Source organism: Megalops cyprinoides, chromosome 2 (genome assembly GCF_013368585.1).
Source record: "Megalops cyprinoides isolate fMegCyp1 chromosome 2, fMegCyp1.pri, whole genome shotgun sequence".
Classification (NCBI taxonomy): domain Eukaryota; kingdom Metazoa; phylum Chordata; class Actinopteri; order Elopiformes; family Megalopidae; genus Megalops; species Megalops cyprinoides.
The window spans coordinates 59,945,933-59,962,478 of record NC_050584.1 but is presented as its reverse complement, the minus strand read 5'-3'; the positions used below and the strand labels follow the sequence as shown (position 1 = coordinate 59,962,478).

The window sequence follows — 16,546 nt, the reverse complement described above, 5'->3', positions numbered from 1 at the left end:
CCCATCTTTGGTTCAAGGCTTTTATATGCCCTCTGTGATCCATTTGCCCTGTGGCTACATGTAAAAATTGCTTTTTAAAAATACATATACAGCAAATTAGGGGAAGAAAACAGTAATATAGATATTACTCCCCATATAATCAAAACATGTTTAAATGTGATTTTGTTCATATAGCACCTAGTTGAGAAGTAATGCAATTACATATATTAAAATGTACATGGAATGTACAAACAATAATCTCGTGGATTTTTTTCCCCTCTGACCTGACCCCGAACTTTAAACATGAGCATATTTTGAAATATTTTGAACACTAGGTTACTTGATAAAACAGAATCTGAGGAAAGGAACCTCAAACATAAAACAGAGTAATGGTCATTTTTGGTACTTTAATAAATAAATTCAGGAACAGTATTGCAAAAGTGAACATAATGCAGAAATAAAAAGGCACTTTTAAAACAAGAACATGATGTTTTGATTACATGAGGTGTTTTAGGCTTTGAGAGTCCTAGAGGCCATTCCCTTAACACTGATCTTCAAACTGAAACAATGGATTTGTCTTGAGCTTTCACAAGGAAGAGAACAACCAAGCCTCTTACTTTGAGAAGAACGTACGTAATAAAGAAATAACAGAGATAAAAAAAGCAAGCTCGAACCGATTAAACATTCTGTACCCCTTCGAAAAAAAATTCACTTGTGGTGGTTGACATAAAACTCTTAAAATAAGGCTTTTGTCTTGCAAATAAGGCAGCTATATTTGGCATAGCTTTCAACTGAGCACAGAAAAGGACCTGAGTTTTTTTTTTCTCCAAATAAAACAACTTCTACCTACTTCCAAAATATGGCTGCCCATATTGTATTTTAATGAAAATTATTTGGTTGACAAATATTTTTTCATCAATCGAACATTTCAATTAAACAAACAAAACCCAAAAAGTTCAGATCCCTCCTCTTCTTCCCCACTGTTGAGTAACTGAATCAATAACAGAATCTACAGACTAGTTACATAATACACAATAGCACCACCAATGGTGGTTCCAAGAGACAGCCCTCTCACAATGCACAAGCTAAGGATCTTGTTCTAAACTCAGGTCCTGACTGACACTCTCACAATGGCTAAACGTCCACATAGAGAACTGATCTCTCTGTCCATACAGATCTGATTCTGTGAAAGGCACAATATGACCTTTGTTAACCTTGCCAGTCCCGTGGCAAAAACTTTCCTTTAAAACATTTAAAGAATCAACAACAAAACATAAATCCAAGTTTATACATACTGTACAGTTTTCAAATGATGCATAGAAAAAATTACTGTTAGTAAAACATACAGAAGAAGTGGCCTAACGTAACGCTATAATACTGTGACTACAAAAACAAATGGAAAACAAAACAAAACAAAAAAAAACCACAAACACAAAAAAAAACAACAACAAAAGACACCCCTGCACCCCCAGACTATTTTGCATACAGTGTTGTAATGAGAGAAGAGAGACCCCATTATTTGCCCTCATATTTGGGATTGACCACAGTCGTCACGGCGCTCTTGTAGATAGGATTTTCACCCTGGGATATGAGGAGGAAAAAAAAATAAGAATGAATGGACATGGCCATTTATCGCTTGCACACAAAAGACATGCCATAAAGTTAATGATAAAACCCGCAGAGGTCTTCCTTCAAAAAACGCATGCAAAGCCGTTCTTATGACCATTTCATAAAACACGCAAAATACAGCAGAAATTATTCAAGACACAAATCTGAGACAGCAATAGATTTATCAAAGGCTAACTTTGGGCTCAGCTGGAAAAAAAAACAAAGAGTGATGGCCCATGATAAATTCATACCTCACAAACTGAGCTTTAAAAAAACACCAGAATCATACGAGGTAGTTTCATACTTACAGCTTATTCAGCAGCAAACCTATTTGCCACACCTTAAGCAGAGAGCAGTAGCAGTAGCCATTTAAGTCCATTTTATGTTAGCATGTAGTGTAATCGAGATGTCTGTCACAAGTGTCAGCATGTTAGGAATTTCATATGTTACAACATGCGACTTTGAGGTGGTCTGAAAATCGATTGGATAACTATAATCAAACACTGTGGGTTGTGAGTGGGAATGCCAGTCTAAATTGAGTGAGCCGGGCCAGCCTGTACCTGGGACTGTTAGGTTTGAGCTGCCCAAATGCAGGGAGGCTCATACTACAGTAAAGGTAAGTAGCACAGCATTACTGTGACTCCATCTTGTGTACAGAACATGTCCCACATCGAATTTTAAAGACATGCAAACTTTACTCTTACAACTAAGTTAACTTTTTGAGTGAAACTCATTCCTGTTCTGGGATCACTCCTGAGACTTCCCCACAAGCTTCTTTTTGTTAGAAAACAGGAAATACTTTGAAATAGCGATGGGGATGATGATGAAAATGTAGCCAAACCAACACAACAAGCACAAGAAAAAGCCCATGCAGAAGGAGAACAATACAAACTCAGACTTATAGCACCACGGCTTTACGTCCATAGTTTGGGTTCTGGAACTTATTAATAGGACTCTTGTATATGGGGTTCTCTTGCTATGGATAGAGAAAGGGACAGATATGTGTGAAAAGATGACAGGTCACAGGTCATGGACAGCATGAGGATGAAGAAATGAAACAATGAAGAGTGATCAGAATTGAATTCAATAGCCTACTTGGTTTTGACATCAGATGTCTGAACTGCTTTGATCTGGCAAAGCAACACACCTACCATAGGCTACTAAGAGGAAATATATTCTCACAGCATGCTACGCACACCCACCCACACATTTCACATAGTCTGCCATCTTCCTCACTTGCCCAGGAAGTACTGATCAGGGCCACTGCACCCTTCTGATATTACATTAGGTTATTTTTCATACTGCAAGATACATATACTACAGAAGAGCTAGTGCTGAATGGAGGAGTGCCACATCTCTTATGAAGGACAACCAGTAACTGAAAGGAAAGGAACCTTGGCTGAACACCAGCTGGACAAAGCCAACTGTGCTGTGCTGTTGTCGACTCTTTGTCACACTTGGAAAATGACACAGCCCAGAATCAAACTACTGATGTCTGACTTACAAGGCTCCGTTCGCGCTTGGAGTTTGTGTTTTTGCAATCAAGCTAGTGGAAACTCCCAAAAAGGACAAAGCTTTTGAAGATCACAGCAGTTATCCTTATAAGACTCCAGTCTGCTTTTGAGCTGTGTTTAAGTGCCTTTTGTCTGCTGCATTCTGCCATGTCAGGTAGCCATAGTGTGTGGGATAGTTTTGAATAATCAGGACAGCCTGAATCACTGTACCCTCTAATGACCTTCTTCGTGAGCTCTGGGTTTCATACCAGGCATGGAACACTGGTGATCGAACAGTAGGGGGCACCGCTTCATCAAAACACAAAGGACAACAGAGGCCACTCCCAAAACAGGAAGGAAGTGGCACCGCTATGGGTTCTCTGAATCCAAATAAGCTCCTGGATTTCTTGGTTGCTGCTTTTGTTGGCAGCGATCGGAGGCTGGCGATGCGGAGGCATTACATGTGTCTGAAGTTGTATTTGTAGAGCTTGAGCTCCTGCAAGATCGCTGCTGTAGAAATGGAGGGAGCTAATGTACAACGGCCAGTGGAAGATTAGACAGGCCTGTTAAAGACATCAAGGACTGAGAGACCCTTCTGAGGCTGCTAAACAGCAATGTTACACCTAAGAGTCGCTGGGAGGGAAGCCCATTTTCCATGGAAAATCACAGGCAGTATGCTCTTCTCCTCTCACAAAAATGCAATGTTACAAATGGGAAGACGACAAAGGCAGAAAATATATTCCACTGTAATCCTATAAAAGGAGGTAAATCCATGTATAACCGTAAGGGAAACGCTTGAACGACGACGCCCAAAACTCTTGTCTAATTTCACGCCTGAAATGAAAGCCACCGCAGACTTACCGTGTCCCATCTTGCGTTCATCTTCTCCTTCTCAAACTTGGCGAACTCCCTCCTGTCGTGGATGATCATGAGCAGCTTCCAGATGAGCAGCAGTGCCAAGCCAATCAGCACGATGCCTGCCACCACGCCCGCCACAATGGGGATGATGTCAGGACCCGTAGTGCACTCTGTCAAGAGGGACACGCAAGGCAAGACATTACGGGCCGTGAAGTCAATGTCGTACACGTGATTCTGAAATTCGTAACCTAGCATTTCTGCTGCCTTCAAAATAAACTACCCTTTTGATGTAGTATATTACATTACATTATTGTCATATAGCAGATGCTGTTATCCAGAGTGACTTATGTAGCTTACAATTTTTACATGTTATCCATTTATACAGCTGGATATTTAGGCAATTCTGGCTTAAGTACCTTGCCCAAGGGTACAGCAGCAGTGTCCCAGCAGGCATTGAGCCAGCAACCTTTTGGTTACGAGTCCTGCTCCTTTCCACTATTCTACACTGCCTTTACAGCGAACACTAGATATTCCACTTAAACTAAAACCAATACTTAAGGGCGCAGTGACGACTGATCCTTGAGACAACATCACACACATTTATTCCACTTTTCACACCACCTACCCAGGTCCTCCACCACGTGGACCTCCTTCTCGGTGTTGTTGTTGACGGCGTAGGTGTAGTAGAACCAGCAGTCGTTGGCGGCGCGCTCCTTGCAGTGCATGAGTGGGAAGGCCTGGACAGGCTGGGGCAGCTTGTCCCGGTCCTTCACTTTGATGAGGTTGAAGTACATGCAGTCCCTCTCGCAGGTGTCCTTCTTCTCGCCCATGTTAAAAGCCCGACATTGCACGCACTCCCTGTGAGGGACAGCGGGGGTAACGTGTTATTCCATTACATTACACAACTGGTATTTAGCAGACACTGTTACCAAGAGCGACTTACACAGGTTACAATGTCTGTTACATGTTATCCATTTATACAGCTGCATATTTACAGAGGCAATTGTGGGTTAAGTGCCTTGCCGAAGGGCAGAACAGCGATTCAGCACCCTTTTGGTTATGAGCCCTGCTCCTTATCACTACGCTACACTGACGTTCATTATATTGCAGCCCCCTTATACCACAGACAGCCCCCCCCAGCATTGTCAGAATTAGTGGCATCCAAACGAAGAGCATACATTTTGAATGTGGTAGCACCACCCAGGTTGACTGTAAGGCTCGGCTAACATATGAAATTTTTCCATTTTGTGAATTCCTGCAAGTGTAGCTGTAACCACTTCTGTAGAATGGGACACTGGGGCCTAATGAGAAAATACAAAAAAAAAAAAAAAGGACTTCTGAATTATTATGATGTCATTGGACCTCATGTCAGGAAACCTGTCAGCTCTTTGGCTGATGACATTGGACATGCCACTTATTCCACAGAGCTACCTCTTGGTATTCCACAGGATTTGCTCATGTGGAATAAAGGCAATAGCAGTTTATTTTCCAAGCCTTGCTCACTTGGCAGAAATGCTTTTAAGCATTCCAAAAGCAAAAGGGCGTTCTTGTCGGAGTCGTGCTAAAACCAAAAAATGTGGACACGTTTCTGTTTCCTTACCAAAAATAGCATCTCATAATCTGGCCTTTGAAGCTGAACATTTAAATAGTCTTGGTTGTGTCTCATTTTTACTTTCGGGGCATTTTGGGGGGTTACAAGAATGCAGCTGACATTCCACTACATTTCACAATTTGTGGATCTTTGTGGATCATGGGTATGATGTGGTGATTCTGTAAGTGTGTGTGTGTGTGTGTGTGTGTGTGTGTAACTACATGCAGTACAATGCTCTAAATAGCAAAAAGTGTAAAAAAAAAAAAAAAAAAAAGTCTCCAAAGGCCCCAAATTTGGACTTCATCTTTCACTGACGCTGCTGTGAACGGTCAACTCAGAGAGAACTGACCTGTTTTCCCTGTCCAGAGAGTGTGCCACCAACTTCTGGAGGCAAACTCGGTGGGCATTTAGTGTAGGGTTTCCTCCCTCTGGGGGACCTCACAGAGTTTTGCTCTAGAATACTCACGGAGGCCAGTAATACCCTCTGTGATACATCACCCCATCATGAATGGGCAGTGTGTCTGGGAGGAGAGACACTGGAGACCCGGTTTAGCCCCACTGGGGTAAAGCCTGTGTCTGTGTTTGTAGTGCAGTGGATCCTGCGTCAATAACAGGCAGGTGAGCAGACGCTTGGACTCACAGGTGCTCTGCGCAGACGCCGGGGCAGGTGGGGCAGATCTCGCAGGTGGGGCCCTGGAACTTGAGGTCGGTGCACTTGCAGGTTCCGCACTCGCAGGTGCCCCGCCCGTTGCAGATCTGCTTGTTGGAGGCCAGGCAGGTGGTGGTGTCCAGCGAGCAGTCGCAGGCGCTGCCGGTGTAGTTGGCGTCGCAAATGCACACCCTGCACTCACACCGGCCGTGCCCTGTAGGGCGACACGCCCAGAAACAGAGGGCATGGTCAGTCACGGCCACATAGTCCAAAATAACTCACTGCAGGTGTGTTTCAAACGCATTTCTGTCTTTAACGATTACAGCCATTCTAAAATGGAAAATGATGTATGCGCTTTTAGACAATTATTATTCACCGCTACGCTGACACCCTGAACTGTGATGACAGCCTGGCAGGGAATTACAGCGCTGTTCACACAGGATGCTGCTAGCTTTGCCCAGAGGCAGCCTCGTGACGGCGAGCCGGACTTACCTCCGCAGAGCTTGTTGTTGGAGCGGTCGCAGTTGAAGTTGTCGCACTCGCAGAACTTGCCGCTGTAGCGCTCCTCCGGGTTCTCCCTCTTCTTGCACTCGCACGTCCCGCAGATGCAGTCCCCGTTGTTGCTGCATATGTCCGTGCCGTTGTCCCGGCGACAGTTGGCGTCCAGGTCGTCGCTGTTGACCTCCTCCGTGCTGCACTCGCACTGCCTTCCAATGCGCCCTTCGTAGCACCTGGCAGCAAGAGAAACTGTGCTCGCGCTCGCTGGTCTGGAATCGCTGTTAGCCTGATCTGACACCGTTGCTTGTTAAATTGAACGGATATGTTCCATTATGTTCTATTGTGCTGGAAGTTGTTCTGGATAAGAGCGTCTGCTAGATGCATGTAATGTAATGTAACCTGACTGACTGGCTCTAAACATAGACAGCAACATTCTTTATGTGACATAGTGAGGTGACATAGGAGGTGTGACTTTAATTCAATAATACAAGTTTGTGGGTGGGGTGACACAGGGAAAAGTACCTGCAGGCTCCGCATTCGAATGTCCCGTTGCCGTTGTGACAGATAGGGCTGTTTTTCTCTCCGTCCTTCTGACACGAGCACTCGCAGATGAAGTTGAGGACAAGCTCCACCTCCTCTGTGAAGCCCAGCGGTTTTATCTTGATTGTCTCTGACTGTCCCTGCTTTGGACACTTGTGCGCCTTAATGCTGATGTTGAACGAGACCTGCAAAGAACAGTTCAGTGTTTCATTAACACACACACACACACACACACACACACACACCACATGTGCACCTTTTAATCTCAAATCTCACAACTCATGTTTAACAGGAAATTAGGCTACCAAACCTCAACATACCCATGCAAATGAAAGAGAATCTGGTACCGTTTCATGCCTACCTCATCCCCAATGGAGATATTGGAACACTTCCTGCCGTTTTCCCCCTCTCCGACCACTCCGTTCTTACAGCGGGACTGGTAGGTAATGGTCACACCATCAGGCAGCTTGCTATTCTCCAGAATCACCTCTGACGACAGAGACTGTCAAACAATGCGTAACTGAATTAATTTAAGCTAGATGTGAAAGGTTTCATGCCTTCACTCGTAGTCTTCAAGGCAGATTTTTTTACCCACACAGCAGAGCCTAATGTGGACAATGCAGTCATTATCACAAGTAAATATTAATGTGAAACGCTTGGTAACAGGCACTGAGGAAATTTTGCGCATAACTAGTGCCGTTCAAGTTCAAAGGGATAAGCCGTACTCACATTGTAAGCATCAATGATCAGATTGATCACATTGCTGGAGTTGGCAGACAGAGTACCCACGGCAGATTTTGGAATGAGATTCTTCAGCTCCTAGAGAAGAAATATTGAGAAAAATGAAAAAAATCCATGCATTTCCAAAAAAGGTCACACTTACATTGTCAATCCCTCTTGCTTTAAAGTTGTTTTCTTTTTCTTTCGTTGAGCCATATTTAGATTTCTGGTATGATGTTTAAATACGGCCCTCAAGCACACAGTCATACAATTGGAGTCTAGAATTAGAATGCGTTTTCAGTGTTGTGGTCAGAAAGAATGAGAGCCGCTCCAAGTTAAACAGCCTACCAAAATACAAATCCATTCCAGCATGGCTATGCACTAGTCATGACAAACTGAGGAACCATTTAAAGGCAAAATTTAGCTTAAGGAATCAAATGCCACTAACAGCCATGGGGCACAGAGAAAACAGTCTTGTGTGCATTTAATTAAAGTAATTGCTTAGCAGATGCCCTAACCCTGAGTGAAGTACATCTATACATTTAGGGTAAGTTCCTTGTTCAAAGGTACAACAGGCAGGGCCCTACCTGAGAACTGAACTGGCAGTCTCTGGGTTACAAGTTTTACTCTCTACCACTATGCCACGCTGCTTAGAGGCATTCAAACTGCCGCTTTTTACACACAAACACACATATGCATACACAAAGACACACGCGCACACACACCCAGAAACTCAGCTACCTTGTATACAGGCTGGAACTCTTCCGTCACAGCAAAGATGGTCTGAATATTGTTGTCGCTCAGTTTCTGAACCAGGTGAGCAATTGAGGGATAGTCCTGGAAAAAAAGAGTGTGTTCTTGAGATCACAGGAGCAGAAGTTATTTGGCGAGATGGTGCGTAAAGCTGCAGCTTCCGCATGTGTGGTACGTACGTAGTAGTGACTCATGGTGTACATGTTGTTCTCCAGGTGGCATTTCCCATCGTTGGGCAGCACGATGCCGCCCAGTTTCCCGTCTCCTGCAAAGTGGAATCCAGCGTCGGTGGAGAACACCAGGAGCCGTGTCACGTTCCTCCAACCGATGTGCTCCTGTCACGGGGGCGGGGAGGGGGAGATACATCAGCACCTTTTAACAAGACAAATCCTGTACAACGATTTTAAGAAAGGTTTGCATCGAAATAAGAGAGGTGTGAATTTACAACTGAGATATGTGGTCTGCACAGCGACCAGATAAAACCAGTTTAGAAGGCATGCAGAATTTGCATGTGAAGTTCAGTGCCTTAAGCACAGTGATAAACCACTTCTTCCGCCAACAAAGTTCTGAGAAACCTGAGGTCATTAGGCTGTCGTGCAGCATGCACTGAAACAGAAAGCTCATACTTACACCACAGACTGCCACTTGCATGATGGCGTCAAAGCCACCTTCCGGGGAGTCCAGATTCCCTGAGATCTGCTGCTGCCCTACCAGGGTGTTGAACTGCTTGCCGTCGTCGGTAAGTTTAAGCACGTTCTTATAGCTGAAGGGGCTGGTGCAGTTCTGGTCCCCGGTGCAGGGGTTCAGCAGCTTGGCAGGCGTGGTGCTGATGTAGGGCATGACTGTCTTCTCCACGAAGGAGCCAAAACCTAAACGGAAAAGAAAGTACAAAAAATGGTCTTTAGCGTAATGTGCTCCTTGTGCTTCCTGACCCACTTATACAGAGTGAAACCAGATATGATAATACTGTCACAATGACTGATAAGTACGAAGTAATGGGAAGCACACTAGTGTGATGCTAGCTCATGATGACCTTTTATTGATCTTTACCTCAGCAGAAGGGTTAACTGAGAACTCAGTTGTATGGTAACCTCAGTAAACAAGGCCAGCAGAAAAAAAATGATGTAACCAATCAAAACTGAAGGGGATGATTAGCTGACCAAGCTGAGAGCAAGTTTGCAAATTTGATCAGAACAGTGAAGTTAATATGCCTACTGTTTTTGCATGTGTTTTTGGGTTTTCTAATGTCCACAGTGAGTCAGGCACTTGGTCCAATGTCTCATATGAGAGAAGGAATCTCCTGCAGAACAGTGTCTTCATTGTTGTGGTGGGGCACTGGTTTTCTGCTTCAACCAAAGCAAAGCCTGTTGCCTGGCTTACCCCATTACTTCTAGTAGTGGCCCAATTTTCCACAGGAGGGCTCCCATCTAAGTGCTAACCCCGCCCAGCCCTACAATGTTGCAGCTATTAGGCAGGAGAGGACCGAAGGGGATTAAAAGAAATTGGGGCCTAAAGCAGGTGTCTACACAGCTCTATCCTGGAGGCACTGTCCCTCAGTATTTTATTTACTTTCCTACTGTGCGTGGCAAGTGTGACTCTACACTTACCAATTCTGAAATCCGAGGTGATCTTTGACATCTCAGACATCAAGCTTGTTCCCAGGTTTTTGACATTTTCCAAATCATCTTTCATGGAGAAAGACAGGTCCATGAGATAGTAGAGGTCAATAGGGTAGTCTTCTGCCCTTTTGAATTTAAGATTAAAGGACTGGGCTTCACCTGTAGAGAAAGATGCAACAGACTTAGAGAGTCCTCTAAGGATAAAAATATACTGGTTATGATCCTATTAAACGTCTAAATTGCATTAGAATGACAGCAAGGGCAGCTGAGGATAGATTCCAGTGAACCTATTTCCTTCCAATATGTGATGGAGAACACTATAAAGATCTGCAAATACCTAAGAGACAGCAGTCAAGGACAAGAAGCTTTTAAAAGCTTTGCCTACTACAACTGACAGTTCCAAAACGGGCACATGAAAGGAAGAAAAAAAAACATTTAAAATGCTTTGACTAAATCTCGACATGGAAGGAAATAACCAAAATAGCTCAATGGCGATGGCAGAGCTGGTATGACTAAAAACCACATCCACCAAGTATCTTCTTAACCACACTAACACAGATGGCATACGCATCCATATGGATATTACAAACAAGAAACCAAAAATAGTTATTTCAAAATTCTTAAATGGAATCTTCAGCACTGTTAATGGCATACCTAACTATCAAAATATGAACTTGGCCTTCTAATAATTCATTCATGTATTTTTATGGCTTTGTTAAAGCAAATACACGCATTCCAGTTTTAAAACCTCTAGCACAGAAGGGCAAATACACTGACAGTTTTAACTAAACATTTTCTAACGCAAACCATATGGGGACACAGCAACAGTAAATTTCTCACAGAGCTAGGCCCGGGAGCAGGAACACCACCCTTTAAAATGGAAGAAGACCCAATTACCAGATCTGAGGTTGAGAGTGAGCTTCTGGGGCTGGATCTGTGTGATCTCTTCCGGTTTGAGTTTCTCTGCCCCTTTCTTGCTGCGGTTGGTGACCTCCACATTCTTGTTGATGGTCTGGCTTCCGCGGGGGTTCTCGATGAGGGACACGTTACAGCCCTTCTTCTTGAGGGACTCCAGCTCGTCACAGCGAGCCGATGTGGGCTCCCCCTGCTTCAGGAAGGCCTGGAGGGGGCGAAAAGACCATGTCCTCAGTCACTGAGTCAAATGAACACCAGCCGCGGTAATTTTGCAAGTGGGTATGCTATTGTGGGTTTATTCCAGTTTAGTTGCGGTTACTTTAGGTGATCCAGCTGTACTGTAGTCATTCGAAACCATCACAAAGTATTAAAGATCGACTAGTCAAATATAGTTTTGCCAGTGATTTCTAGTCCAATACTGTGTCAAAAACAGGATATCCCCAATATTTTTAATGTGATGTAAAATGTTTGCCTGGCATACTTAATTCTATTTGTTCCGTAACCATCTATTACCAAGTGTTCCTTTTATGAATGACCCCGTTTAAAATAGACGAGGTGTCTGAACACCAAACACTGACTGTGTTCCCTTATAAGGCCTGAAAAAACACCGGAGAGTATGTGGAGATGGAAGTTCTGAGAAGCTGTCTCATTGCATAAGGAGTGTAAGAAAACCAAATCCTGTGCTGATCTCTAACGCGTCAAGGGAAATTTAAAATTACTCTGGCTCAACAAAAGATTTCTCACACTTTAAGCGTGACGGCACAGTACCTGTACCGGTCTGTACATAAAAACAGCTGACACAACACAGTAGTTATAATCAGCATAGATAATATTCATGCTGGAAGTTGCATAGCATTTCTCAGATGTTACCAGCATTTTCTTTCTTTTTTTGTATGAGAAATACAAACAGATTTGTATGAGTCTGCTTTTGTGTACACATACTGTGCACATACAGAGATGACATGGTGCTCTTCGCTGCACTGTACATTGTACCTTGGCATGTGACAAATAAAAAACTTTGACTTTGAGTGGTTACTGGGGTACTTTCTGAGTTGGCTGAAACAGCCATTTTAGGAAAATCAGGCACATGCCTACTCCACCTACTTTCAGCACCATCAACCAAATGCACACTAGAAGGTGTCCATGTCCTTCTGTAGTCTTTCGTGTGGGTGTGTGACAAGGTCAGGCAAGTCCATACATGAAGCTGATCCACTGAAAATTCTGGAACTGTACCACTTACAAAAAGATATTGAGAATGTCATGATGCCAGTAACCATCATAAGACCAGAGTGAACTCTAATAGTCAGAGGGCGTAAGTACCTTGTCACACTCACTGTAGGGGAAAAGGTAAAGTGCCCTATGTCCGAACTGAAAACTTCATCTTTAAAAGTACTTACAGGGTCTGTACACCACCCACATTTTTCACCCACTTGGATACATTCCCCACAGGACTTTGCATTGGCCTTGATACATTCATTCCCCTCTGTCAGGGAAGATAAAAAGATAATTTGAGGAAAACTAAGCATTAAATATACACACAATGGTTTATGGCATACACTCATTTCGTTATCACATCAGGGTTACACACACACCTTGCTCATTGCACATTTCACTGTTAATCACCACTTTATTTTGATCTGTGCAAAAGGTTTTATGTACTTAATAACTGCAGACATTTTCATTTGACAAACAGAATGACACACTGCTGATAATGTGCCAATAAGTAAACTGGTGCTTAACAGTCTGATCAGAGAATCGAACAATAAAAAAAGAGCTTACCTTGCTGGGCACAGCTGTAACAAATTATCCCTAAGAAAGTTGCTATAAAAAGCACTTTCAGGTCCATCTAAAAAAGAAGAGGGGAAAGTACATTTAGACATAATTCATAACACAATATGGCTGGCAGGCAGTTGAAGTTATTGTGTAAGTGATGGTGTACACCACCCTCTCCTGTCATTGGTCTTCCACACGAACACACCACAAGACAACTTAAATCATTTTGCCCGAAGCCATGTAAAAAAACGCACTGTGCTGTTAACACTGCATATTCCATTTCCAAACTAACATCTTAATTACCAAAAGATGTTAAAGATTAATTTATTCAAGACCATTAATGGTTAAACATTACTTTTAAAACAGTTTTTTTTTTCCCAATAGGATTGTGAATAGGAATGCCTATTATGTTTTAAGTGCGCTATTTCTGTGACCTGATTCATTACTGACAGCTCAAGAGCCAGCAGAGCAGGTCGCTTAACTTAAATCATATAGTCAGCCTTGGTGGGGGGGCTGGCTTCTATTCTCAGGCTGTCACAAGGTTGAGACAGGGTGAGTAAAATAAATGGTGTCATTTCTGACGACTAGTCTCCATAGCAACTGAGCTCTGCCCTTTTAATAGTGGGCCCGCCGTGGTCAGTGCTTGGCCCCCCCGGATGTCTCACTACAGTTCAGTTCAGAGATTACCGTTGTATTTGAAAAACATATTTGACAGCATAAACAATGCACTAACAACAATGGACCAAGAACTATAAATTCCATATTTCCAACGTGAGGTAAAAGTGAAAATTGTCTCGTCATTCATGGTTCCTCAAACTCTGGCAAGCAGTGATATTTTTTTTTTTGCTATACACATTCTCTCTGGGAGGTTTGTCAGTAGTGAGCAGATCACATTAATTATAGAACAATTCTTTTGCTGAGCCTCTCTTTGCAAGCAGTATCCATCAGTCCCTTTCCACGTTCCTCTAAACAACAGATAGATTGACGAATTGCTCTTGATTGGTCAGACATTCACTCCTTAAAAGTTGTATTATTTTTTTTAAAATAAAAGTTCCCCTCCCCCAACTCTGCAAAGGCTCAAGGGTTTGTTTACTGTGCAGTCCAAAGAGCAGACGTGACTTCAGTGATCAATATGTTGAGACAGTAGCCCCAAACAGCATTATACAATGGTCCTGTTACAGGACAGGATAACCTTCACATTAGCAAACAGATGTCTGCAATATGCAATTCCAAAGGACTGTTGAGCTGGCCATCAGACAGATGGGGAGGAATCGCTTCACTAATTCAAAGGATCAGGCTTCAAAAATCAGCATAAATATCCCGAAGCACAGCAAAACTTTCCCATTGCTTCTTTGGATATACACCAGGGGTGAAGCAGTTAAAACTGGTTTATCACCGGTAGAGAGGCGGCCATAGACGAAACAAACCTCCGTTTCTCAAGACATACAGGGTCATGTTATCAGTGATAATAAGCAAAAGGGCTCACAGACTGAGTCCAATGCACATGGTTCATGTGTTAGCTAGAAGTGATGGCCACACACAGCTGCATTTTAACCTGGAGAGTAAATAACGCTCTCAATAATATTTAGAAATGACGTCCCACAGTCTATACTAGTATGAAACCAAATACCACGCTGATTATAGTGCATTTCCAGTTACTCGGATGATGAGCAGTACTTCCTGGCGAATCGGTCCTCCGTGTGTGTGTTCGTTATATGAGTAGCAGGAGAGCCAGAATGTCTGTGACCCTTAATTAGCTCACGGAGCAGCCTGTAGGGTTGCAGCACCAAAATTAGCTTGTTAACAACCAACGCCAAACTAAAGGGCCGTTCAACACCAAACTGTTTAAATCCAACAGCTTCACTGTTCAAAGGGCATTACTCACTGAAGTGTCTGATGCTGTCAGGGCGCATACCTTTAAAATCTTAATTCCGGTAAACCTTAGTACAAATATTCTTATAAAATTCTTAACTCCCTGAACACGCCACAGCAGACGTGAGGTTTGGTACTGCCTCCTGCCGCTACTTGCAGACCTACTGGAATTTGCTTATATCAAGACGCCGGTTTGAACTTGCAAGGAAGAATTTGAGTGACGGGCCCAGACAGCCCTGTGTGGTGACGCGGACGGTTTTAACCACAACTACTGACGGAGGAAAACAGAGAGGGTGTCAGAAGGGAAGCGTGGGAGGATTTATGATTTACGATCATAGGGCTGCCAGGTTGTCAACTTATCAGATCATCTCACCCAAGCCAGAGAAGGTAACCAAAAAAAAAAAAAAAACAGTAACTACGCCTCAGGTTGCCAACTAGTGATCCCTGTACCATGTGAATCTGGGGCAACGAGGCAAAATCAGATTCTTCAAAATATTTGGCATTTCCCGTGCTTTTCTCAGTACTGAGAAGCTTGTGGTCAGTTTGGCTGAATTTTACTCAGGCTCTTGAGTTTAAATTTCATGAAACTGCCAAAGTGAACTCCAAGGCTGTGTTCCATTAAAGCCTTGGTATAACATTCGCTGTCAACTGCCATGCAAAGGCTTCCAGACCCGAAGGGAGTGGAGAAGCAGCTTCCACAGTATGGTGAACTCAACAGGACAAAATAAAACAGAAAATCATCACCTGTTTTCAGTGTGAATGTCAATGAAATTCTATTACAAAAAAATAAATAAAAAACATTTAAGCCATTATGGTGTACAGTAAAAAGGAGCTGCCTATGCAAGTCTGTTGCCATCTCTGTACATGGTGAATGGAATGTTAAGTACACCATAGACAGACAGGGTAGTAGATATCCTTGTATCATCAGATTAAGAGCTAAACACTTACACGAAAGGCCAGACAAAAAAGGACTCTAAACTCAGGCCAGAACATTTTGTTCACACAGAGGGACACGTTTATATGCAGCCAACCCCTCTTTGTACCAACAAGGGTGTTAGAATATACCTGTAATATCTCCAAAGGGAGTATATAAGGAAGAAAAAACAAGGGCGCTTAGACTGAAGACCCTTGCCCCTGACTTACTCTCTAGGGCTGAATGTTGTTATTACGCTGCTTTGAGGCAGAGACTGAAAGACAGACAGATGAAACTGCAATACCCCTCAGGACAAGGATAACAAAATGGTTTCCTTTTTATAAATCTGCACAAAGCCTGCTTCGGATGAGGGGAGAGAGAGAGAGAGAGAGAGGGAGGAAAAAAAAAACAAAAACACTTCACTGGAAAAAAGCGGTATCCTGCGAGTGGCAGCCCAGCAGTCTGGCTGGTGCAGACAGGCTGAGCGCACTCAAATTCTTCCCGGCGCACTTCGCGGGTGCGAGCAGCGAGAGTCTCAGTTTCCCCCTCACGCCGAGCCCCGCGCTGTGACTAATGAGCTGCCCGGCCTCTCTTAGCGCGCCGGGGGCGCGAGGCCCTAATAAACCCGTCAGTGCCTGAGCAGGCCCTGAGGCGTGACGAAAAAGGGTCAGAGCAGTCCGGCATTCCTGAAGGAGGCCGAGGCTCCGCGGACCTGGTGAGGGGCGGGGCTTCACTTACGGAGCGCGCTCAGTCAACGCTTGTGGG

At 43.6% G+C, this 16,546-nt stretch overlaps 1 protein-coding gene across 1 annotated transcript in view; it reads right to left on the bottom strand.

Moving 5' to 3' along the window:
- Positions 1-16,546, bottom strand: part of LOC118772830 (integrin beta-1-like) — a 28,727-nt gene continuing 12,181 nt past the window's right edge. Inside the window, exons 2-16 of the mRNA XM_036521456.1 lie at positions 13,003-13,069; positions 12,621-12,706; positions 11,206-11,428; positions 10,297-10,467; positions 9,320-9,558; positions 8,869-9,024; positions 8,678-8,773; positions 7,946-8,035; positions 7,578-7,718; positions 7,199-7,401; positions 6,671-6,909; positions 6,170-6,392; positions 4,564-4,796; positions 3,942-4,108; positions 1-1,560 (exon numbers count right to left, since the gene is read on the bottom strand). Of these exons, the coding sequence (XP_036377349.1) occupies positions 1,495-1,560; positions 3,942-4,108; positions 4,564-4,796; positions 6,170-6,392; positions 6,671-6,909; positions 7,199-7,401; positions 7,578-7,718; positions 7,946-8,035; positions 8,678-8,773; positions 8,869-9,024; positions 9,320-9,558; positions 10,297-10,467; positions 11,206-11,428; positions 12,621-12,706; positions 13,003-13,069 (2,400 nt within the window). The 3' untranslated portion in view covers positions 1-1,494. The remainder of the gene's footprint in view (positions 1,561-3,941; positions 4,109-4,563; positions 4,797-6,169; positions 6,393-6,670; positions 6,910-7,198; positions 7,402-7,577; positions 7,719-7,945; positions 8,036-8,677; positions 8,774-8,868; positions 9,025-9,319; positions 9,559-10,296; positions 10,468-11,205; positions 11,429-12,620; positions 12,707-13,002; positions 13,070-16,546) is intronic.